Raw genomic sequence first — 26349 nt, 5'->3', positions numbered from 1 at the left:
TTTAAACATGGCAATTTACACAATAGCTAAAAGTTTGTTTTTTTTTTATTACCCCCTCAGGAAAACCTGTGTACCTGGATATCGGAATTAGCACCTAGTGTTTATAAAGAACATAAAGACTTGGCAGTATTATTTACTGCACGCACTGGTCAGATCCTAAGCAATTTGGGCGCAGTGACACATGGATACGTTAAATAATGTAATTTCTTGTGATCATCCAATTAGCTCATTGCTAAACCTCAGCAGTGGAGTTTTGGGTAACTGGTTCTCTCTGAACCACTGGGAATGCATAGTTCATAAGGCTAACTACCTTTGACAAAGGGGGACAAATCACAGTTGTGGTCTGAAATTATTGCAGTGCAAATTTAAAATAGCAGGGTTTTCAGAGCAGTGGAACGTAATAGAGAGGTAGGTACTTTCCTCCTTAATGCTAGGAATTTAACATTGCTTAAGAATAGTTCGAGCTAAGTAGCTTTCTGTTAGATATCTCAGGTACACAAACAAGTCGTGGCAGACTGGATTCACTGGAAGATATTGAAAATGATATATAAAAATGTTTCACTGGCATAAAAAAGTTATATCGCAAGAGGTTACTTTTTGTGGAATGAGCCATCCTCCTTAACTTGAAATACGCCCGTGACACTTCTAGTGACATACGGCCGTATTTGCCTTGGCGTTCGATACTTAGCAAGGGAACTCCCTCTGCTAAGGGGGGCACTAACCATCAGAAGACTGCCGTTTCATGAAACTAAAGTGCACTTTTCTGCTCAGAGCAATGGCTCATGCTTCTTCCAAAAAGCAGCCCCTAATTATATGAACTTATTTATCTACCAGGATTGTCAAAAAAAAGCAACCGAGACCTAAACCACTGATGGAAATTACTAGGCAATGCCAGAAAAGAACGCCACTTTTGGTGCAACTCTTGCACTCTCTCCTCCCCGCCCCCTTTTTGTGCCACATTATGCAATTTTTAATAAAAATATTTCCTGCCTTTCTGAAGCTTGGCTCAACATCCTCTTCAAAAGCAGTAATATCAGCACTTACGTGCACCACCGACGGCTATCAGGTGTACTGACAAAGCAGAGAGAACGTCTACATGAAGAAATGTCGTATTTTAAATAGCACTTTTTTTTTTTTACAGAGCAGATTACAAGATGAGTGTCAAGTTTTCAAATCACTACAATATCCTCTCTGACTGCAATTCATCAGTTATACCATCTAGCTTACTGAAACATTAACAGTGTACTCGCCTTTATACTGCAACGTGATTTAACTGAAAGGTGCCAAAATGAACACTTTTATATCATTTTCACTCTTACACAAAATGTCATGCACAGTCGAGACATTAGATTTTAAATCTATTTACAATTTTACATATTTTACAATATATATTTCATCTTTACAGCTACAGAATAAATTCAGACTAACATCGGTACCGTTCGAGTTTCTGTTACAACTCGAATTCTTTAAGTTAAACTAATTATTAAAAACAAGTAAGTGCATGCCTAGAAGGAAGCTTTCAGGAAAGATGTCAATGGACTAGTGTTGCTTAAAAATTACACCGGTTTGTGTAGAAAATTTAAATTCAGTTCAAAAACCCACAAAAGCCTAATAGAAATCTACTTGACTAAAATAAATACAATTCATTACACTTAACAAAAAAAATGTACCTTTAAAAATGTACTGATTTAAGCTCATCTGATTTTTAGCCTTAAACTTACTTCCCTTCCCAAGCAGCAGATAGTACTAGGGGAGGAGACGGATGCTTCTCAGAGTTAACACTGACAATTATCCTGCATAAACCTGAGGCTGCAGTGGTGGGGGCAGCTTGTCATTCTCCACATTTTCAGAGTCAATAGCTGCTAAGGCTTGATTTTTTGGTTTTATTTCTAACGGGTATTTCTCAACAATATCTTGGACTTCCTTCGTAATTCCATCAGTCCAATCTATTAGGTCTTTCTCAAGCTTCTTGGCTTCATTGACAATTCTTTCCTGTCTCTCATTCAACTGAGATAGTAGGTCTAAGTTTTTATACATTTGCTTAACACCCAGGCACACATCAGGTGAAAAACTGTCAGATTCCTGCTTCTTCGGGGATGTCTGGCCAGTCATAAAGCGATCGAAATCTTCTTGGCTTAGGTTTAAAGACTGAGCATCCAGTTTTTCAATGAAGGCCACAGCACAGCACTACGAACAAAATAGAGAGTAAGCATCATTGCGAGGTACAGATCGGAACTTAGGCGCTCTATTTTGTTATCCTGCCGTTAGACCAGTAACTGATTATTTTATTTAATGCCTCAACAGATTGCTCCTAAAGAGCTTTTCCAGAAGCTAACTACATCAGACAGGTCACACGCCTCTCTCCTCTCCCCAAAGTCTGAAGAAGTCGAAACCTCGGAGAACGATACAGAAGACACCATTTCAGCTGAACGCTACGGGCTCACTGGATAACGTCCACCACAGACGGCAGGGGCACTGCATTTTGGAGCTGAGAGACCAGAAAGAACAGGACGTGACAACTGGACGGGAGCACTATATTGATATTCAATAATCTGATCAGCAGAGATCTGCTAGGCTCTCTGTTCATTTGCTGAAGGAAGGAATGCCAAATGCCCGTCTTACCTTGTGGAGGCTTTCCTCCTACTGAAAGGAATTTTTAACATTCCGAATATTTCATTCAAGTACATATTTTCTCTCGAGAATTGCTTTACGATGAAATGCAGAGAAGCCAAGTTCATAATCATAATCCCTTCTAATATAAACAAGCACACCAACACACGCCTCTCCTGCAGAAGCTTTAAAAAGCCCGTTTACCTCCACACACCAACGGCCCAGGTCTGCGGTCCCTTCGAGAGAGAAGCTCTCGTGGGCTTAAATGGGGAACTCTGCACCTCTAACACCTGCACAGTCCAAACTCAGGATTTTAGGAATAGAAAGTACTTATGTCCCTACAGAATAAAAATATACCCAAGTCTTAGCATCAGACTGTTCAGATAAAGGCTTTAATATTATAAAGAAAGCAAAGCACTGATTGGTTTGGAAAGCAGAGAAGGAAGAGAGAGGGGATATAAAGCAAAAGAGCTTGCTGTACTCTAAGTAACCTCAACCACTATTTGAAGAGCAGTTTTAATTTCCCTTCTATGTTATGCTGTGTTTGCCTTTACTGGAAATTCCTACATCCAAATAAAAGCCAGTCTTCTTGTATAAAGCGTCAATGCTATTCCTGCACTTACCAGATTGGTAAAATAGTAGCCGTCCTCTCCTGTCATGAGCCTGCTTGGATTACAGAAGCGTGTTATATACTGGATGTTAGACTGCAGGCGGGGTGGGTTTCCCTTCAAAACAATGTATATAAGTGTTGGAAGAAAGTCATCAGCAGAAGCTGGTTCATTTTTTGTGATTTTAATAGCATTAAATATATGCTTGCTGCACTTGGTGATGCATGCTAATTTATCACGAGGGACACGCTTTGAATCCATTTCGATAATGTCTGTAAGATAAAAAAGTTCTCAAATCATTAAAACCATATTAATCAGACACCCGAATGAGTAGGACGCTTACTAGACAACACTAAAATTGCATCATTTTTATCTGTGGTGGATGATGTTCCATAAAAGTATCTGTTTATTCAACTTCTCTTGCTTCAGTCCAAGTATTTCAAATAGATCAGGTAAGCCTAAATGCTTCTGTGATGGAAAAATTATTCCCGCTTCACAGATGATACACTAGTCCAACACCACAGAGACTACTGCGGATCTGAAAGCCTGGACCCCCTTCTGATGACAGCAGAAAATAATTTCTGGGAACAAGAAATCTGAAATTTAAAGCTGTAAATGTAAACTTCTGTCGTTCACAAACCTGTAATTGCTTTTACAACCATATCGGAGACTTCTGGAATTTCTTCATTGACAGGAACACACAGCATTTGTGGAGTTACCCAGTGCAAAGCCCTAGGACAAGAAAAAATGTGAAACCGTTCTGTGCCAGGAACATTCAGGTGTTTGAAACCAGCTGCTTCTTGAATTCAATGCACAAGGAGCGCTTTGTGTAATGAGGCACTAGTCCAGTTATAACCTAGTTTATTCCACTGAAGTAATTTATTTTCAGAAAAAATATTTTCTTTTTTTGCTGTAGTTTAACAAAAGCACACCAATCAGTTTTCCTAGCGTAACAGCTTTCGTTGTTCGTTCTATTAATTCCTTCTGTTTCTTAAATAAAGTGTTTTTAACTTTCTGGTTAAAAAGCTTGTCGTTTTTGTATGTACGGCGAAAGATTTTTAACGTGCTTGATTCAGAGCTCGTTCACAGGACTGTGGATTACGCAACTATTTTTCTTTCAAAGACTTACCTGATTCTCTTTTGGACAGCAAGATCTTTCTTCTCATCGTCAGTTGTTTCAGGGCAAAAGACATATTTATACTGTCGAGTCATAATGTATTTTTCAATCTGATCCATTGCTTTCTCAACTTTTTCAGGGGGCACTGAAAGGTACAAATCCCAGCCCAATACAGTAAATAAAGTGTTCTGTGGCTGTTTGGAAGATTTAACACAGTTTGGTCCCAATAGCACCAAGTCAGGGCTACTGACTTGAGCCAACCGGAGTTACTACAGAATGGATATACTTGGAGTATTTGCACTCTCTACAGCAGAAGTAAAAATATAACGGCGAGAACACCACGGTGACATGCCGAAGTACGTACACGGAACAGAATCACAGAATCGTTTAGGTTGGAAGCACTGCCGAGCCCACCCACGTCCCCAGGCACCACATCTCCCCATCTCTGAAATACCCCCAGGGACGGGGACTCAAGCCCGGCCCTGGGCAGCCTCCACAGGTTCACAACGAAGCACATTCAACACGCGAATCAGGTTCAGCTGCTTGTAGCTTACAAGACTATTTCTCAAAAATAGAGTCTTTGAGAACAAATCCAGTGAGGTCTTCCAAGTCCTCTGTTCCTGTTTATGTCTAAAAAATCCCCTGGGTATGCTTAAGCTGTGCCACTTACAAGCCAGGCACGTAAAAGCAGTCCGCAACAGCAACGCTCCCGTCTCACTGGCTTCTCGTGCATCACCGTGTAACGTAAGGCTCACAGCCCGTTAAGTGGGTTGAGCCTACACATTCAACCTCAGTTTTAAACAAATAGTACTGAATTTAAAACAAGAAATGAAAACAACTGAACCACATTTAATTGAGAGTTTAAGAACAACCCGTAAAAACAAATAATTTGGACTGCAAAACTTTATAGAAGTGATGCAGCTAGGAATAGCTCTAACTATGGCGCTAGAATTTGTTAACAGCATTTCTGAAAGCTGGTTAGGAATGCTTCATTTTTACTGGAAAATGCAAGAGGCTTTATCCTCAAATCATTACTTTCTCAGAGTGATACCTTTCCAACGTGTCTGTAATTTCTCTGCTACATTTTGATAGAAGTCCTGGGCGCATTCAGATTGCTCCTCAATACTTAGGTCCTGTAACAGAAAACCGATTAAGTGTGCATGTGTGGAAGAAATGGCAGCAATGCCTCCGATGTTTTGGTTTTGTTTAAGGAAAGTGTCCAGCTGCAGTAACAGTCTGAGAATGCAAATGTTTCGTCAGAGGTGTTTATGTTGGCTAAATTATATTCAAAAACGTGAGAAGCCAAGACACACTGGCTCTGTAACATGTGAAAGACTTACGTTTACTTGCTGAACAGATGTATATTAGCAATGGAATTGGACAGCTGCAATGCCATTTTCCCCAGACACATTCCTGAGTAACGGTGACAAAAGAATTCAGACTATTAAGCAGAATGCTTGCTCCCAATTTTGTGTCTATAACTTTTAAAAAGATGAAATACAGCATACCAAAAAACCAAGAACATAAATCATGTACGTGAAAGAATATTTATACAGTAAACACTTCTAATGATAAAGTTACTACGAAATATATTCACAATGTTATTTGTGAAACAACATTGTCTTTTGAGCATTAATGGAGCTACTGAAGAGCATAATGGAGGTTTGAAGGGTTAAAATTAACTTTACAGATCAAGTCACGTTTCACCATTAAATGGCACCATAAAACCATACGTTAAAAAAAGGAGAGAGAACTTAGCTTCTGGATTCTCTAAGGCCAAAAACTAGACAGTCACCCTGAACACAGTGTCTCAGCTCTGATGGCAGCGCTGCATTTTAGGCCTGGTTTACATGTGGGAGCAAATTGGTTCTGAGAAAGTTTTTGATTAGCACAAGCTATCAAGGAACCGGGAAACGAGAGTACCTTCGGTGTTTATAAGCAGTAATAACACACGATTGTCACAAACTCAGTGCTCAGAATGATTCAGTTCTAAAAGAAAAAACAACTTCAAGATGTTGTCAAAGTGGAGGGCATGTAAGATTCCATCAGAACCCCTTTAATTTCCAGCCCAACTGGAGGATATAATTTGAGTAACTACCTACTGAATAGGGAAGGGGGGGAGAAAGCGTGCTGAATACTGACTCATTTCAACCATAGGTGGCACTACAGACACATTAATATTTCAAGAACCTTGAATTTTTTATATGGAGAATGAAGATGTAACCCTTATTCCATATTAAAAAAAAACCCACAAAACCCCAACAAACACAGTCAAGTTCTCCTTCCCCAAAGAAAAGGAGACATGTGGTTTGATACTGTATATCTTTATAACTTTTTAGACTTAAGATACCTAAAAACTTGTTATGTAATATATTATAATTTCCACAAGTCATATTTATCTAGAAAATTGTTTGTTCAACAGACGTTTTATCTTTCAGAACTAATTTATCCAGGATGCAAGGAAAGTTCTCCCAAGACGCCCGAGATACCGAGGTTTGAGGGTTTCTTTGGTCATATACCATACCAAAGAGGAAGGCATTCAGAATTTAAGACACCACTAGATCTTCATTTGACTAAGCACATCAGCTGAAGACTCCGGTATACAATACACAAACCCCAAATTGCTGGAAGGAGAGCAGCATTTTCTCCAGCTCTCCTTAATTTCCCCATTTTATTTATGTAAAAAGCATGCAAAACTTACCCTCTTATGATTCATTGTGTCCAAAAACAGTTTACATTGCTTATAGATATCTTGTCCAGGTTTATGATATGTCTTGAGAAACTCTATGAATTCCTTGGACACTCGATCTGTCTCGATGCTAGCCTGCCTGTTGATAGAAGGGCTGGGAGCCTTGGCTTCTTGGATCTCTGCTGGGAAAATTTGGGCATATCAGATTAAAATTTTACACTGATGGATGAATTCAGGAAGCATTTAATGCGTATTAAAATTTCAGGTTGGTTTTTTTCAACTGTGCAGATGAATAAGCATTTATTTCCAAGCTTTACCAGTGAAATGCTGGCTATTATTAAACAGAACTCTAGGAAACGGAGTGTTCCACTGAAGCGAAACACTGATAGCCACACACTCATTTACACTGATGGCCTTTTTATATTAGCAAATTACTGTAACATGGGTTTGTTTTCCGGCTTCTTACACTTTCATTCCCAGGTAAGGCATCTCCATGTAAGGCCAAGGCTTCCAGAGAGGATTCTGCAGCAGTTTAAGATAACGGAGTGGTCCCGTTTCCTTCTCCCTCACCTTTACACTTCTGCTCCTGTGCTTGCAGCAGCTGGCTCACGAACCAGCGCAGGGAGCAGCCGCAGTTCAGGGCAGCCCGAGTCAGAAATGGGTGTTTCTCAGGGGGCTATCGTTCAGCCCGACCAGCTCCCCAGGCCGGCTTCCTCCCAGGTCACAGGAGCAGCACAAGGCAAGGAGCGGGAGCACGAGGCTGGGGCAAGCGCCGCAGCCTCCTTTGGCTGGGCAGCAGATGCCGGCATCGCACCCGCCGTGTAAATGAGAACGTGGCCATTTGTGTTTCAGCCAGAGCAGAAGCACCGCATCTGTTCTGGGAAGAATTTGCTTGGCACTCAAGAAGGAGAGGAAGACAGACTGCACACAGCACTGGATGCAAGTTTATATAGCTGCAACCACCGGGCTTTTCCACACAAACACATCTGCCTTTCCAAGGTGTACGTTGCAACTCAATTGTACTGATCCAATACCTTCACTACCCAAGTTTAGTTCACCCACCTTTCAACTTGCCAGCCAACACTGTTCAAAATGAAGGATTGAATAGAGGTGATGTAAATGAACATGATGAAAAGCAAGCAGCAAAGAGACAGAAAACATGAAAATATTCATGATCAACATGATACAAACGTATCTTTCAATCTGAAAATACTAACATGCACAACAAAAAAGCCTTGTTTCAATGAGCACACATGCAGAACTCCAAAATAGAAGGAAATAAATGGGATTAGTATATTTAAAGTGGTATGTTTCATTTGAACTTGAGGTAGCTTATTGGGGGGGTTTTGTTTGTTGTTATTTGCTTTTAAAGAGCAAATAGCTGCACGATCCAGTGCCTAACAAACACTGATCATCTGGCCAAAGCGCAAGGCTCGTTAGGACCTCTACCCTTCAGCATAACCTTCTCCGGGTAACCTGCTCAGGTGCCACTGGACCATTTATGGTATTTAAGTGATAAGAACGGAAAAGGTTTTACAAATATTTACATTCTAACTGTAGCAATCGACAGCAAGTGCAAGTCAATCTCCTTTCTCGCTACACAAGCCCACTTTTTCCAGAGGGGATTTCCTCCAACCTTCTTTATACCCAAGATTCAACGTAGAACGCCTGTGCAGTGTTCAAGCTGAAGGGCAACCATTACTGCAGATTGAGCTAAATTTGTCACATTTAATATTACATAACCACGAAGAAGAGAGCATAGTTTTGAAATAATAAACAAAGCAAGCAGGTACACTTTTGAAAGGCTAAAATGGTAAGATATTTTTTCCACAATTAATTACTGACTTCATTTCAAAGAACAGCTGAAGATTTATTTACTCATTTCAACATTGTGTTCACTGTATTATAAAAATAACAAACCTCATTCTGCTTAAGGGATATGATTATGATTTTTTCAGTCACAAATTGAAACTAGATTATTTTTTGGTTACTAGAGAGATGTAGTCAACTGAGGCAGGTTAGAATCTTTTTAACGAGTCACACCAGGAACTACATGCGGTCACTCAGAAGTGTTGCAGCTTCATTAATCTCTGCATCAAAATCCTGATTTAAGGACAATGAATCTGTACAATGCGCACTGATTACTAAGGACTGCAGGAACACGTGTACCTTCAGCAACAACATATTTTCAGCTTTGTCATGTACTCTACAAGAATTAAGTCTAACTAAAAAGAAGCTGATTACAGAAAAGAAATTCCATCTGAACAAGTTAAAGAGAACCTAGTAGAGGAGATATGCCAAAACAAAAAGAAAGAGTATGGGAAGAGTTAAGAAAGGATCACCTTTACAAAGAATTAACACTATTAATATTAAAAGCTTTCTCAAGGCATTCTACAAAAATGCTACTTGTCACAGCAGAACATTAGCACTCCAGTGATTCACTATGGTTGTGCCATGGTCATGGATCTGAGTCCAAGGAAAGAATACAAAAAGGTGTTGTCATTAGGTCTACTGCACACACCCATTCATCATCTTCATCTAATTTGCAAAATAAAGAATGGTACATCTTCAAATGTCTTTAGTCAGCAGAACACGTCAGAATTGCAAACAAATAACATAGGACGAGATCCTAAAACTGTTTGCATCACGGGTTTTGGCATCCTTTTGGTTTAAATGAAACCAGTATGTCTTCTCTTGATTTGAAATTGTCTTCTTGACTAATATCATAAACATCTGGAGATGTTTTGAGAATGCACAAGTTCTTGAAGCGTGAACTATTAAACTGAAGTAGTTTCAACTTATAATCAGATTTATAATGGCAACCTGGAATTATTTTTTGATAAAGACACGAAGCAGCACAAGATCTAGCTGCTTCTTCCAAAATTCTTACTTTTTGAAACTGCGTAATCCTTCGGATGTCACGCCAAAGTAGAGCTCAAAGAAGCTTCAGCTTTATTCCTATGCCCTCCCTACCAAAAAGCAAAGAATTGGTTTAGAGATTCAAATTCACTTCAAGACGCTAGACTTGCTTTTTTTGTCATCTTCATATCCAACAGCACAAGTTATAACTGGCACAACCCTAGTTTGTATTTTGCAAAGCCCAGCTAAGAAATAAGCTTACTAAAATCAAGCAGCCAGCCTGCTCAAGCTGTACTGCATTACCTTCAGTAGGGGAAGCCAGTTCCCAGGAGGGAGTAAAAATCTCCTTCAAGTCCCTGAGAATGTTATCAGCATTTCGCTCCCTCCCAAGCTGTCCTTGCTTAACGATTTTCTCTTGAGCCACTGAAATAAATGCAAAAGCAAGCAAGACACCAAGAGCGGGAGCATGTCAGGAGAGACGGTGAATGGGATAAAAAAAGAAAATATGGAAAGTGAGAAGAATGAACGTAAAAAAAATTTCTTCTTAATACATAGCTGAATCCCTCATTTAGCCAGCTGCTGCCCATGCACCAATTCTAAGATGAAATCCAGACATATTTAGAAATTCTTATTAAGGAAATGCATCATCTATAAGGCTAAGACACATTAATGTTGCTTTTTCTTCTGGAATGCCTCCTCCACAGTCTAGCATTTTCCAGTTTCTGCCCGTGTAAGCTATTGCTATGCAAAGGCATCAGTGCCATTAATCATTCTTACTTGTAACACATGCTGTGGAATAAACATTCGGCCAACGACTAACTTGATATTCACAACCCACATACGCATAAACACTACAAGTTTCCTTTCACATTTATTTTCATTTAAAGGCACCCTGCTCACACATTCCATTTTTCTGCTAAAGCTGTTGAAGGGATCCATTATGGCAGCATCATCTGATATTTTATATCAGCATTTCTTTCACAGTGAGACATGCCAGTTTGTCTGAGGTGACTGACAGCCAGTACCTTTTCTCCTGCTTTCTAGGAAGAGTTCCCCTTGTATCACACTATGGCCAACTCATGCATCTAGCAAGAAGGTGCGTCATACGAACAAGATACTTCCACTCACCAGTGCGGTGGCGGACCACCACCAGGAATACGCTCATCCTACAGTTTAGCGGAAGCGCTCCTGTATAACTAACACGAACACGGCCACCGATTTAGAAGTGCACTGTTCTGTTTAAAAGATTGTTTGGCATCACCCAAAAGCTCACGTTTTTCTGTGTTTTCAGTAAGACTTCACATATCGCTCTCCAGAAGCATCATTATTGCAACTTTTTAAAGTCAAGTCACAGAACATTACTCTGCCTCTTCATACAATACATCTATCAAAAATACAACACGTTAAGTTAAAAAGTACAGAACCATTAAGAGCAAAGGAGAAAGTTACCCTTCTTAGCTCCTGTTCTGGAAGAAGCAGTGAAGAACTTCTTCACAGTAGTGACCTTTCGTGTTTTCTCATTGGTTTTCTTTTCTTCAAACTTTGAAAAGGTCAGGGACTGTGCCCCTTGGGTACTCTGACTGCTGGCATACGCTTCTTCCTCCTCACGCTGAAGCCTGGAATTAGAAAAAAGTAGGTCTCATTTAAGTGCTTAAGAGCAGCACAAATAAGCTAATTTGCTGTGCAATAAATTAATTACTCATTTGACATGCTAACTGCCCTCTGCACCCATCTTCATTTCTTGCTTCCTACCACATCTCCCTTCACTACACTAAGTCCACTCTTTCCATGTTGTAACGGTGGAAGCGAGGGAAAGCTCGAGATGGCCAGGGAGGATTAAATAGCAAGGTCAAAAGGGAGGAGACTGAAGTATAATCATGGTCTCCTGCCCCTCATGCCACAGCCCTGAATTCTACAGAGGCAGAGGTGAGGGGAAAGACTGTGGGAGCGCTTCCAACGATGGATTCAGTCGCCTTCCGCCCTGCGTCCTGTTCCGAGGCCCATCACCCATTACCACAGGCAGTCCTTTACCATCTTACTGAAGATAAAAACCATGGCCCGCAGCCGAGCAAGTGAAATACCCCGTCACAATCGCAGAAATATCCTGGGAGACGTTACTGCTGTCATGATTTGTTTTCAAAGTCTTTGGTAATACGCGTGCTTGATTGAACGAACGAGGCAAATCACTTCACTGCAACGTTGATGGGTGCTTTGCAAAGACCGAGCCCATCTTTCAATCTATGTGTACAAAGTAGGGGAGGGCAAACGTACGAATCCTTCAATGGCTACTTTTCTTCCCGTGCAGGAGCATGAAAATAGGTTAAATTATATTGCCCTTCAAGATGCTAAAAGGTTGAGCAATTTTCTTTAAAAATCCATCCAGCTTAGGAGGGACCATAAACGGTCTTGCATTTGTAATCTCTTGAGGCAGGAACTGGGTCTTATCTGTGCTGACAAGCTTGTCCATTCACTACGGCAAACAATCACAGCTTATCTGTTCCTTTAGCATCTCCTACTGCACAGTTACTTATTAAAGAATTCCTTAAATGCACCGTTTTATTGTACATAGATGTTATAAGACAGCATAACTATCTGCTCTAGTAATACTGAAGTCCTTGTTAACTGTTTAAGCCAAATTTATGGCAGATGAAAAAAATGACGTGTCCTCTGTACTGTACTCAACAGCTTACCTGGCACCTTCTGATCAGGCTAGGAAAGGCTTCAAGCACTTCCTTCTACCTGTCTGTGCAGCTCATCTGTTCCAGTGCCAGACAGTAAAGAGAACTTTAAAAACAAACAAACTGCTTCAAGGCCTAAGCTAAGAGGGTCCAGGGTAGTTCAATACCAGAAAACCTGGGGCTTCCAAACCATAACCGTGAGTTTGGACCCAACTCAAGTTCAGAGAGCTTCCACAGACGTCACCTTCTTCAGGCAGGCTGATGTGAACGCTGCACTTAACGCCTCTTTTTTTTCGCCTTCCTTTTTCGCTCCCCAATGACCTTGGTTAACATATCGCTAGGTAAACTCAAGCTCACCCAAGGGTTCCAGACTGGAGTGCAGGCACGCGTCTGTCATTGGCACCCTTTCCTAGAGTTGTGGTATACACCACTAATACGTTAAGGTACGTGTATAGAGCGAATCTGCGTCAATAGGAACAAACATCTTGGCCAGCTCAAGCCAACGGCCAGTCAGCTCTTAATACACAGCTAGATGCTCCTCCATCTCAAGAACTGACGTAACCCTGAAACAGTTAATTCTGAGGGGATGCCGTGTAACTCGGCCTGGAAGCACACAAAGGACAGCTGTAGTACAAAGGAGGATGCTTTGCTCTTTCTCAGGCAGTGGATAACGCTTTTGCTTTCTACCCAAATCCAACAAAAAGCAGTTGTAGCTGCTCTTATTTTCTCACTCAAGCATAGATTTCCTCCAACCCCCATGTTCAGGGTCAAGCATTTATCACACTAGGAAAACTAGACTGTTTTGCAGAAAATACGTGCTTAGAAAAATGACCTGAATTATTAAGGCTAAAGCTTTCATGCTTTTGGGCTTAACCCTGCAGTTTAAAAGAATGACTGCAGACCCAATTTTTTAAACCAGTAGCTGAAATGTAAAACCAGTGTGCTGGCTATATGCAAGACCACAACTGCGGTCTCCAGAGGCAGAGGTACTTTAATCAAAGCTGTCACTTCCACCCTTCCAACTGCTAGTTAGAATTATAGATTGCAGTATGCAAATTAGGTCAGAGTATTTGCTGAGAGGGTGGGGGGGGTGTTTACATTTGTTACTTCTCAGACTTTCTTTTGAAACCTTGTAAATTAGAATGTCATAAATATTCACCTTTGCATCAAAAGGAAGATTTTAATTCCTGCTGGAGAGGTCAAATTTGAGAACTTACAACGCAACTGAGCCAGCGTAAATAGGACCAGAAAACAGGGGACAGGAATAGTGTTCAGTGAAGTCACCCTACTGTAAAAGATGAAGGAATAAAGAGGGCTCTTTACCGCTCTGCCAGTTCCCAATCCTCTTGAATCTGTTTCTGCCTGGCCTTATGGTATTCCTCTCTCCAGCACTTGGAGCAAAATCCCTGCCAAGCAGGATTGCCATAGTAACCACATCCCTTCTTGCACAGTAGCTCTGACTGATCGACATGAATCCCTCTGCGTTCAGATTTCAGGTTCATTTTCTTCCTGTTTAAAGAGAAAAGGGTTAAAGGCAGAAACATGATAACAGCCTGCTAGAAATGATTTCTCTTGAAGGCTTGTCTTTTAGAAAGAAGTCACCTGTTTTAATTATTGAATAGTTCCGTAGTAACAAAATAAAGGCCACAGGAGGAAGGGCACAGTTACACAACCGCACAGCCCCGACAGCCAGCTGCAGCATTAGCATATGTTTGCATAGCTTTGACCTGCAGACGGTACCAGTCACGCAGCTACGCACACACGTGGAAAAAGGCACAGTTCTCCGATCTCACCAGCACATTGCTCTAACAGTCGCAGAGGCACAAAGCAACGGAGGAAAAAAGAAATACAGAAAGTTACAGTCACCACCAAAGAGAAGCAAACTGAGTAAGAGACAAAAGGTAAATAGGTTTGTATTCAGGCTGAGACTGTCTCTGCAAAAATCACACTAGCGAGACTTTAGGTAACATATCCTTGGCCTCAAAGCCTACGTCTGCGCAGCGCAGCATCACGGCTAACTCAGCAGGGGACGTTAACGTGGACGAGGTGCACCTCCATTTCCTTCAGCGCTCAGGCTACTTCAGGGTTAAGTTGGGCATCTGTATAAAGAACAGCTCTATGGAATTTATATATAGTGACTGCAACAAAAAGATTTATTTTCATGCCTACAGTACCGCTGTGCAGAGCCTGTCTTCCAGCGATCCAGCCCTCCCCTTTCCTTTTTTGCTTGACAGAAACCATCCCACGTGCCAGCTTGCTCCCCGGGGCATTTCAACTCCTGCATTCTAATTCTAAATGCTGGATTCATTGTAGAAGAAAAGCAGCACAGGATCACCTGCGCCAACAAGTTTAAGGTCCGCATATTAAAACGTTGACATTTGGATTGCAATACTGACGCACACAGACACTGGAAATATCGCAGCGTGGCAGTGGAAAGCAGGTCTTGGGCCCCAAATCCAGCCCCGTTTTCTTCCTGCGATCCTCAGCACAGAGTGCTTCGCGTAAGCTGAGCAGGCACCTTCGCTGTTTGGTTTCTTGCTCTCACAGTCGTAACCAAAGGCGCGGTGAGGACTTCTTCCCTCTCACGGGAAAGCCAGAAGATTTTTAAACCAACCCTGCCCTCCCCTCCAGCACATTACTTAAGATCACACGCGGAAAACGGAGCACACATTGAGATGCAATGCATGGAAAGCAAGATGAAAAGTGATTTCCTGAAATCAAAGAATGTCAGTAGCTGTCAGAGTAATCTTGTTTTCCCCCGAGATTCATAACGATCCTTAAGTTCGTATGCTCGAGGAACCTGGATCTCTGGTTGCTCACGCTTCTGCCCAGCAAAGGTTCCTCGCCCTGGAAGCTCTTGCGCTCGAGAGGCTCAGGCAGAGCCCCAAACTCTTCCCCGGGCCATCCAGCAAAACAGAGCTGATACGCACCGCGGTCGTGACCAAAGACCGCTTGCCCCCGTCAGAAGTAACAGCTGCTTTGTTCCAAGCTGAATTATACAAGATCAACCATTTTAAAAGACTGATAACGTTTAACATTTCCCATTAATCTAAAGAAGTTATTTTAAGTAATGGAAAACACATATGATTTTCTCTGAGGGGGGAACAAATTAAATATTCCATCTTATCTACCTAAGTATTAAGGCTTCTTCCACTAACATCTTTTCTATCTTTGAAAGAAGTAATGAGTTTCTAAAAATAATCTGAAAACAGTTTCATTGTAAAGACCTGTATATTAAGGGAATCGGTTTCTTAACAGCATACTTTACAAAGACACATTTTCTCATTTATATAGATGGAGAGCAGCTGAATACTCTCTTTTTTTCCCCACAGAAATGTCTGATAGTTAAACAGACACTAATATGCTTCTACAAAGCAAAATGAAAAAACCCTAGATTTTAAATATTTGAGAGCGCTTTACTTCATTCCCCTATGGACAAATTAACGAGGCAAAATAAGTCCATCGCCTTCACAAAAATCCTCTGGTTTCTGTACTATCTTCCTTTTCTGATTCCTCACGTAAGGTCTTTATGTTGACTAGAATGGTACACGGATGTGCTGACGGACAACCTACCCAGCGGACCAGAAACTAAACATCAGGTGCTTGTCAGCTGCACAGCCTGGGACAGAAACAGCACCTTGGCAGGACGCGGAAGCACAGCCCCTTCCCAGGGCATCGCCCGTGCCCTTCATCACCGATTCTGAACAGAATGGGGAAGCAAAAGCTCGAAACCCCTCAGTTACTCCTGATCCAGTTTAAAGACCGCTTCCTAAGAACAGGAGCCGCAGCAGCACTTTGATTAGAGACCGCTATTGCGGGTGCCTGTACTAGGAAAAAAACCACCATGCATAAAATGTTCAATATTGCCATGAATGGGAAAGCTGATCAGCCTGAATGTTTTCATTGTAAACTACAGGGAGCCACAAACACACAACAGGTAAAAACATCTTCATAACACAAACTTCAGAAAAATTTTACACTGACCTCCATCATCCAAGGAAATAAATCCCTGATCCTAACACCCCCGATCCGATCACCCACTACAACGGCGTGAGCCACAACGGTTTGCCCTTGCCATCTGTAGGCCAGTTCCACGAATTCAGGTGCCTGTTATTCAAAAGCACCGTGCTTCGGACACTCAGAGTTTTTGAAAACTAAAGGAGCGGAATGAAATACACGACCTCGCTTCTATCCCACATCAACGCCTTGCTTTCTGAAAGCTGAACAGCATACCAACGATGCGCTTTCACGATCTCCATACAGCCACACAAAAATTAGCTTTCTGGATCCGCAGAGCTTTAACCACACGCTAGTGCCACAGTTACCTCTGGCATCCTGCTAGCCCTTTGTGTACATCAGAACTAAACATACGGTTCTGTTTAGCCGCCAACTTCGGCGGCTTTCCCTGGAGTAAGCAACGCAGGCCTCTTAGTAGCAAGACATTTTTTTTCCCCCGCATTCTTTTGCGAGAGGTTTGCAAAGAGCTGCAAAGCCAAGCCACCAGAAAGCAAGCTGTTCTGCTGCCTCCCCGTCAAGTATTTTCGACTGCAGTTCCATCAGTTTCGGACGCAGGGACAAAAGAGGTCACCCTGAATCAATATGAAGCAATCACATGCTGCACTTAAAGCAGAGGCTCTCCGTTTCCTCTACGGACAGAGGGCCACGACACAAAAAGTTTCACAGCCAGGTTTTGCAGGCCAGCATTTACATTTTAATGAATTGAACAACTCAAGTTTTCATAAACTGAATATGAAAAAATCCACCTCAAGTCAACTTTCTGCAACTAAATCGCTGTGTACTTTATGATCGTTCATTCCTAAAAACGTTTAGTCAGAACTTTTGAGTGTTTGAAATGCTTCCCCTCCCCTTCTTTCCTCCCTTCTCTCCCTCCCTCTCCAGCCAAAGGTATATCGTTCTTCATTCAAAGATCAACTACTCAATGCATTTGCACGGCCACACCTCTTATTTTGCATGGTCAGACCTCTTCTTTTCATTCCTGCCCTGACTGCGTGACCTGTTCAAAGCTCGCTTCCGAGTAACGTAACCCAAAAGAAAGGACAAACGTGCTGTTCTCCTGGAGTCGCGGAGGCAGGCAGCTCTGAGCAGCATCCGTGCTGCCTCACCACTGAGAGGTCAGCAAAACAAGAGTGAGGAAGATAAACTTCCACATTAAAAAAAATAAAAATCACCTAATCAAGAAGGACAAAGTACCAGAAGCTTATAAACAAAATTAACTAGTACGATTTGGAGAGGTGCACTGCACCAAACGTCCTTTTTACATCTCCTGTATCCCAATTAAAACACTTCTCAACAACTCCAAGAGGCACATCTCCCGCCCAGGAGCAAACGCCCGTGATTTAAAGCATACTCATACGCGGCTTTGCTCAGTAAGTGCTTCAAATAGTTCTGCTGCGAGCATCGTCAGGGAAAGCAGAAGTGACGCTTTCTTACGCAGTTCCTCAGAAATACCATGATACAGAATCTGCATTTCTGTACCCGTACTAGACCTCATCAAAGGTTAATATCTATGTTAATTAGTATCACCCCTTTGAAAAGTTTAGAAAAAGAGGCTCCTCAACTTAGTTATTAATTTATAAAAAATCCCTTTACCCTTTTTACTGATTTGCAAGTAAAAGCTTCTTCGCTCCCATTTTCTTTTGAAATGGAAAAAATGGAAAACACCTCTTTCTACGATGACGATCTTTAAACCCCACCTAACACACCGCGTGTGCGGTTGCTCAGAGGATCGCTGCCAACGTGTGCTGTTCCATCATGGCTGCGAAAGCGGGTTTATCCTGGACAACTGCGACACGGAAAGCTGTCCCATTGCTGGCCATCAGCGCCTTTGTACCACAGGAACACAGGACCAGGCTGTATGGACACCAAAGAGCTCCTGGTGTTACTGCCACACACACCCTGGGCCGGTACCCACCCGGCCTGACAGCGTCCTAACTCTGAGCTACGGCATCGGCTGCATCGTTCCACGCTGTTCTAGATGTCGAGCTTTATTCTTCCAAACTGCAGTGATATCAACAGCAGATGAATACTTGTGCACCGTTGGTAGATGAGGCGTACGATACATGTTATGTCAGATATGTTTGAAGGGTGGCACATCAAAGGTCTCTAATGACAGATCAGATCGCCTTCTGAAGCTTTTTCATAAACATCTTAGAATATTTAGTTTTGTTACTATGTCTAGCACGTGGAAAAAAAAACCCACTGTGGTTTAATTAAAAATTAGCTTTTTACTTGCTTTAACGCAATTCATTCTGAAGCTCTTGAATACATCTTCCTATCGACACATTTTTCTTGCTGTACCTAGACTCATTTAAATTTTTCCTTTTTATTCAGTAGTACTTTGAGCACCCGTTTACTTAGAGCAAATACTTTTTAAGAAGTGCAATACCAACTCAGAGGTTCCTCGTCCCTTGCTCACACCCCTTGATTTTTCCTGTCAAGTTTGTCATCCAAGAAGGCTATCCAATAAACCATAGCTCTTGCTTCAGAAAATGGAAATTCACATCATTTTTTTTTAGGAAGGATAAACCAGCTGTCTGCCCAACAGTTCCTCTGCGACTCTGTCAAAGCTGCAGCTGAAGACGTATGTGCAAAGAGCACGGGGTTTCGGTTACCACAGTCGTGGCAGCAGACATCTGAGCCAAAACCAGAAAAACCAACTTTTCTGCAAAATACTGCTGGCGGACAGCCACATCACTTTCCCCGAGTCACATACTTCAATCCCTCTTTGAAGATTTACTAAGGAAAACACAGAAAGAGTTAAGACACAGGAAACACGCGTTTTGTTTCAAGTATTATCAAAGAAAAAGAACCAAAGCGTTCAGGTCGGCCGGAGGGGTCAGGGGAGAGGGGAGGAAAGAGGAAGGGGTGGTTTTTTAAGAAATGTTTTCCATTGACCCGAAGCGCAACAGTATTCATTGAACGCGGGTGCTTAATAAAACCCATATTCTAGTTTTCAAGGATTTTCAGTTTCAGGTCTCAGGAGCCCAAGTTTCTCATGGGAAGCGATAAGGATACACCTAACTCTACAAAGGGATGCCATCAAAGCATTCGGTCTTCAGACGCTTGCAGTCTACAATCTTAACTCCCTACACACCACTGGGAAACAGCTACAGACACCCGAACACGACCCGCAACAGCCACCAAAGCTCAGGCAGCAACACCTTGCCTACATCTCACCGTAGATGCCCACGTTCCTGTACGGGTCTAGGCCCAAGGACATCAGGCTGGACGTCCGACCTCTGGCATCCTGACTGCTCATAGGAAAAGACAGTGAAGCTCACCCCCACCAGTGCAGAACTAACCTGACTGCACCGACACAGAATTAGGCAATCATGCTATTTTACTACTTTTGTTCTCTGATGATCTTCCACTACATTCCCATGGGACTAAAGATAAAGCCTTCAGAATCAGTCCTATTTCACAATTAAAACTATGGGATAAGAAGAGAGCTGAGAAGTTTGCCAACACCGGATGATCACAGGTGGTATCTTGACGTGCAGGCCAGTTACACAAAGCACAAAACTAGCTCTAAGTTTCCAAAAGGCGCTCTCTCCTCCAATTCTAAGTCCATAAACCCTTAGGCCATTTCTGTCAGTATCCCGTAATGGGGACTGAAGTCGCAGCAATTATTGCTCCAGGACATTGTACTTTTCAGATCAGACTCAAAGCTCTCGACAACAGCAAAAGACTATATTCTAATTTTTACACAGACCAGATTACAAAACAGCTGGAAAAATTCATAGTAAACGTATTTAAGGCAGGTATCATAGTCACAGCCAAGAGCAAGCGCATTCTTAGCTTTTACGCAATATGAAAAAGGGGCTCCTTTCATCAAAAATAGGATCTGTCACTAAGGGCTGCTTTAACGCACACATGAAAGACGATTCTTACGTAACACGTTCTTCTCAGCAATAAATCTAAGATCATTTTCATAACACATTAGGGTTTCCAAAGACTGCAGACACAGCTTTGGCTTCAGGAGAAGCACCGCGTGTGAAATAAGGTGTAGAAGTCGTATCGCTTTATCATGAGTTCAGACACCACCGGCTCGTTTTTCTTGTTCCTCTCTGACACGTACCTACCTTACCTCCCAGGGACCGAGTCTGCAAACAGATACCTTTATTGTCCGTGCAGACTGCATCGCTGCCACAACGACAAGATATTGACTTTTTCATAAACTATTTATTAGTCCTGGATTGTTTAGGTCACCTTTGATGGAAGAGCTGGCTGAAAAAGCTCACATATCAAAGCTGAGTAGAAAAGGGTCTCATTTAATCAACCTACAGGCGCCTTTAGTAAGGGGTAATTGCAAGTCAGTTTATAATTATTACAAGCGATGAAAAACAGTTTTTAAATAACTCTGCATGCTAACTCTGGAAACGAAAGCAGTAGCTTTGTAAGACCGTTGTGTAAATCAGTTTCAATATTGGCACCAAATTCATTAACCGTATCTAAAAACAGGAAAAGACTTCACCTTGCAGCTTCGAAACAGGCAGGCTGGCACAAAGGTACGAAACCACCTTTGACTTCTGCGAATCCTATTCCAGCCTTCTACGCTTTTGACCACGAACGAAAAAAACCTGTCTGCTGACATCTGACTCCCTCCGCCTGCTTTTGGTTTGGGTTGGGTTTGTTTTGTGGGTTTTTTTCCCCCCCCCCTCATCTCTTTATCTCACCCTACTTCCTGAAATCAACAGTCGTCTGAAAAAAATCTTGGCACAACTCTTAGCAACAACCTACACCAGTCTTCTCACTGGACTGAAGCAAATGGGATTTGGTTCTTCAAGTTTAAGTCTTCATAGCACTAAATGAACACGGTGCATTAATTCTTCTCATTAAAAAGCATCAAAGAGCGCTCGCAATGTCTGATGCAGGATCACGCACTGAAACTGGTCATTAACGGCCATCCCCAGGCACGGGATTTTAGAGCAGGAAAAGAAGAAAAACCGGGGAAGTCTCCAAACACGCAATTCTTACAGTAGTGGTTGCTGATTCACACTCTGCTGGTGCCTGAACAGTACGCCGTACTCCACATCAAGCGAGTAGCAAGTCCCATCTAAAACCGCAGGCAACTCCCGAGACTGAAAATAAATTTACAAGGTAGACGAGAAAGTGCCTCAGAACAGAGGGGGTGGAAGGATGGGACTGGGTTAAGGTCTCTAAATACAAATTTTGCCAGTGGAAAAACATCCTTAAAATAACATGGATTTATTTCAAAGAGCAACCACTGACCCAAATGCCACAAAATTCTTAAGAGCCATGTAAGCGTTGAAATAGTCGTGATTCATGTGTAACCCTAAACATTCAGGCACGTAATTAGCAGAGAGGTAATTAAACATGAGTTAACTTCCTCCAAAGGAAAGGGTGGGGCAACATGATCCAAGCGACTCATGAACAGAAAACACGAAAGCCATGAGACACCTTCTGAACCAGGAAAGAAAGACGGTAGCTATCTTTGCAGAGTAGATCAGATACATCTTCACAGTTCTAATGGGCATCTTTCTGGCAATTAAGACATTTCAGCTGTAGCGGTTGTTTCCTAGTAGAAACCGTACAAGTTGTTAACTAAGGATCCTGAGAAAAGGAACAGTTGTTAACTGCGATGACAGCCGCACAGTCCGATCAGCCACCTGGAAACAACCGCGCTCCTTGGTACTGTAATTTGGCAGGGGAAATTGCAGCCACTGCTTAAAACCGCTGAAACCTAATGGCCGTGAGGCTTCAACACGCTGCCCGCAGAGCTCACCGCTCACTCCAGCCTGATGCATCTTCCCCCTCCAACGTCAGTACCGACCTTAAGCTACGGTTTTGTTTGTCCGCATCAAATTCTTAACTACCGCCCGCAGCAATGACCGCTCAGCTAGGAGCGTATTCATGAACTAACAGACTGTCTCGCCAGCGACATGTGACTCATAATTGCACTTTTAAATGAAATCACAAGAAACATCTAAAAACTGCTTTGTACTGTTTGACTGGGAATTCGAGTAAGAACATGAAGAAGATGAGCTAAAACTTCTAAAATCTCCTCAGAAACAGCAGCGATCGGCTTCTACACGCTCCGTGGTTTTTGCCAACACGTCAACCGTGCTCACCTGGATACAGGTTAAAACTAAGTTTCCTCTAACCTCAGAGAAAAACTTCTCAGCATCTTATGCGCTTTGTGCCTGACTTGTTACTGACGGCATTTCAACAGGACTTCACAAGCACGATTTTTAGGTCTAGTTTTAGGTCACAAGTAGTCCATCATCAGGAAAAAAAAAAAAAGCATAATTGGGGATTATATAGCAAACATCAGGCAGGGAAGGAGGGAGCTGAGAAAGACTGTTCTAGACTGCAAAACAAAATTAAATACCAGAATCATGGACTATCTTCAAGCTTATAATCATAGTTTGTTGTGTAAAGTGATCTTATAAATTGGTATAATTGGCTTTACGTCCTATTCTTCCCTTCTATGGCATGATGTTTTGGTTTTTTGTCAGCAAAGCATTCCACTGAGCTACCATTCTCTTCCTAGTCCTCCCCCCTGCAACTCACTTGTGTAACCACGTCCAGAAGGCCAACACATCCACTTCCCGAGTAACGCACTGCTCCGGGAAAACACCACGGCCTTCTACGCTGATCCGTCATTAGTCTCAAAGGAGTCTCCGGTAACTGGAAAACCAAGAGCTGCCCAGTTATACAGCCCAGAGTACTGGCACGAGGAGCTGCCAGTACACAGCACCGCTTCGAACACAGCTCCGTGACTATGAGGCCAAACAAGAAAAGCACGGCAAGTCACGCCAATAATGGATTTACATCGCAGCCTCCGTAACGCCGCCCTCTTCCCAAATCTGTGCAGCGCCACTAATCCCCAGCACTGGGCCAGATCAGGGCCCCGCTCAGCCCCAAAAAATGGTTTGAATTTTGCCTGTCACAACCCGCTCCGTTAACCCACCGCCCAAGGGGGGTGCCCCGCCGCAGACCGAGGCGGCCCAGAGCAGCAGGACTGAAGGCAGCGTGGAACCACCCCTCAGAGAGGTTTTTTGTTACTCCGAGTGCGTCATTCATCCTTCTGTACCTCACACCCGCTCTGAAAATACAGCCACTCCCTACTTCAAGGGAACAACCAAACCCCGCGCAGGGTGCTCACGCAGGGACAAACACCCACAAAAGCATCCAAAACGCGCTGCTCAGCATTTTAAATACACTCCAGACTTCGCTTGGCTGGAGTTTAAAGGACTTTGGTCCCCAGCCTTACAATAAGAAGCCACGCAGCGGTAATACTTACAAGCAAAGAGTCAAAACCCCCTTGACCCACAAGGAATTTAGCAGGGAAACAGGCCGAGGGCCAGATTCGCGAAGTTATCGGCGGCACCTTCACCCTGATTAACTCTTGAAAGGTACCCACAGAATTAAAAAGTATTAAAAATACACGTTACAAAACCAGCTTAGTTTTCGGAGCTGCGCAGGGAGGGAAGCGGCTTCCCGAGTTTCTCCGTAGGCCAGCGCGCTGAGCCCGGTTACAGCCCCGCTCCCGGAGCCCGGCGGACCCCTGGCACCGCCGCAGCCCCGCAGGAGAGGCCCGGGGGGGAGCCCCGCGGCGGGGCGCCGGGCGCGGCTTCCGACGCCGCCTCGCCGAGCCTCGAGAACCGTAACGACCGGCGGCGGGGGGACGCCGGCAGCCGCCAGCCCCTGACCGACTGACTGACTGACCGACCGACCGACCGCCCGCCCGGCTGCAGCGCAGGGGGCTCCCGCAGCGGGGATCCCCTTCCCGCGGCCGGGCCCGGCGGCACCGGGCGGCCGCTGACAGGGACCCGGCGGCCCCGCGGCCCCTCAGCGAGCGGCGAGGCGGGTCCGAGCGGCGGCTCACCGGTTGCCCCGGGGCGGCGGGGGCGACCCCCGCTCCGCTCCGCGCTGCTCCGCTCCTGCCGCGGCGGCGCTTCCCTGACGGCGGCCCGGCGCTTCCTCCCCGCGGCGGCGGAAGGGCGTGCCGTCACTTCCGGGGCGGGGCCCTTCCCGGAAGGAAGCGACCGGCTGCCCGGCCGCGGGGCTCCCGGCCGCGGGGCTCGGAGCCTGGTCAGGGGAAGGGGCCGGGGGTCGCCGTGAGCCGCGGCGGGGGCGCAGGGCTGCCGCACGCCTGCCCGAGCGCGGTATCACCGGCGCTGCCCGCGCTCTCCGCACCGCGTCCGGGCTGGGAAGGGGAACAGACGCGGCCTCCTTCCCTTCAGCCTCCGTTTGCGCCCCCGGGCCGCCCGCCGCCGCGCTGTCCCGCAGGCCCCGGCGCTGCTCCGGGAGCTGAGGGCTGGCTGCGCTGCCTGCAGCAGAACCGGAGGCAGCGGCTGCTGTTTAAAACCGATTCCTCTTTCCCTTCCCATTAACACGGTCCTGTCCAGTGCTGGTTTCAGTGTCTTCCCCCCCCAGCTCAACGCAGACACCCAGTTGCGAAAGCAGAGATCGCTTTGGCGAGACAACGGGACGGCAAGGGAAATGTTATTTTAGTGACTTCGGAAACAGAGGGGTAATACTGAGCAGCCAGCCAAGCAAACCCAGACCCTTCCTTTTCCAGCGCTGCACAAGCAGGGCCAGCTCCAGCCCTTCCCGGGCTGTGCCGCAGGGAGGGGAGGCAGGAGACCCGAATGCCGGATACCCGCCCGGAGGCTGCGGGCGCTGCCTAAGCGCCATCGGCGAAGGACGCGATGAGGAGTTAGTGGCTGGCGCGGTTAAACGAAGCCTGGGACAGAGACCGGCGTCTTCAGTTGCAGTCGGGCAAAGCAAACTCCCAGGGAGCGAGGAGGGGGACGGCAGCGGCTGCAGGCCCGATGAGCCAGATTCCGACCGTTTTCAGTATAATCTACTTTTATTGCACAACACAAACTCTATATCCACATTTTCTTCTATGTATTTTAAATAAAAACCAGACTACATATTACCTGAACTGAAAAGCCAAATGTAGTAAGAAACAATACACGACAGTACCGCAGTATTAAACATCGCACATCTGCTTACGTAAAAGCAAAACACATTTGGAGATAATTCCGAACCCTGATCGTTAGCATCCGGGCTGGATTTTCAAAGGCATTACGGGTTACGATGCATAGACACGTACAATTTATAATTCAGCAAAACAATACCCATTTATAAAAGTCACAGTGAAAGTGGAGGTAAACTTATACCAAGCTCGTGTAAGTAAAGTGAGTAACAACTGCTGTGCCGGAAAGCCATTTCCAGTTAGAGCACTACGTACAGAAGATAACAACAGAACAACATTGCCCTCTGCAATCTAACTTATTTGCAGAGACAGCGAAAGACTGGAGGGGTTTTTTCTGTTTGCTAAATGAAATTATGTTTCCAAAACTCGGGACTATCCTGGGTGCTCTCTGCTGTGTCAGCACAACCTGAAAACATTTACAATTGTTTACCTACAAATAACCAGAGCGATCAATACCACTCCAGGGCTCAGTAATGCCAGTCATGACTTAGAGCCAGCGGGGTCTATGAGTTGTCCAGAGTAAAGCAGTTACTGAATGCAGAAAGTGAAAGAAATAGCACGTCCCAGAGATTTGTGATGAGATAAGGGATCATCTTTCTACGGGCTTTGCTCCGAAGTCTTCTCTTACCTGTCAGGCAGGTGCGTCCCAAACTTGGCTACCGTGCTTTGCCACGCGGCAAAGAAAGACCCAGTGCATAAGCTGTGGCATCAAGGTCCTCGGGCCTCTAACCAACGATGCTGAGATGCCAGCAGCGTGACCCCACAGCCACCTCCCCGTCACTGCTGGACTTCCCAGT

General features: G+C 44.1%; 1 protein-coding gene across 7 annotated transcripts; it reads right to left on the bottom strand.

Annotated features, from left to right (window-relative positions):
• Window positions 1-48: 48 nt before the first annotated feature.
• On the bottom strand, window positions 49-24523 carry RABGEF1 (RAB guanine nucleotide exchange factor 1). Of its 7 annotated transcripts, none has more exons than XM_082328327.1 (10): window positions 24434-24523; window positions 13885-14070; window positions 11333-11499; window positions 10187-10306; window positions 7037-7206; window positions 5387-5468; window positions 4348-4480; window positions 3859-3950; window positions 3234-3490; window positions 54-2187 (listed from the first exon to the last, which is right to left on the bottom strand). In XM_082328327.1, the coding sequence occupies exons 2-10, from the start codon at window positions 14061-14063 to the stop codon at window positions 1789-1791; spliced, it is 1599 nt and encodes a 532-aa protein (XP_082184453.1). In that variant the 5' UTR covers window positions 14064-14070; window positions 24434-24523; the 3' UTR covers window positions 54-1788. The 7 variants fall into 7 exon arrangements, with proteins under 7 accessions (XP_082184457.1, XP_082184459.1, XP_082184458.1 ...); XM_082328328.1 differs by having other exon boundaries at window positions 7037-7203; XM_082328329.1 differs by lacking the exon at window positions 10187-10306 and having other exon boundaries at window positions 59-2187.
• Window positions 24524-26349: the final 1826 nt, after the last annotated feature.

The sequence above is a fragment of the Platalea leucorodia genome (genome assembly GCF_965183815.1).
Source record: "Platalea leucorodia genome assembly, chromosome: 16".
NCBI classification, from domain to species: Eukaryota; Metazoa; Chordata; class Aves; order Pelecaniformes; family Threskiornithidae; genus Platalea; species Platalea leucorodia.
The sequence above is the reverse complement of the archived record's forward strand: the minus strand, read 5'-3'. Positions and strand labels throughout refer to the sequence as shown.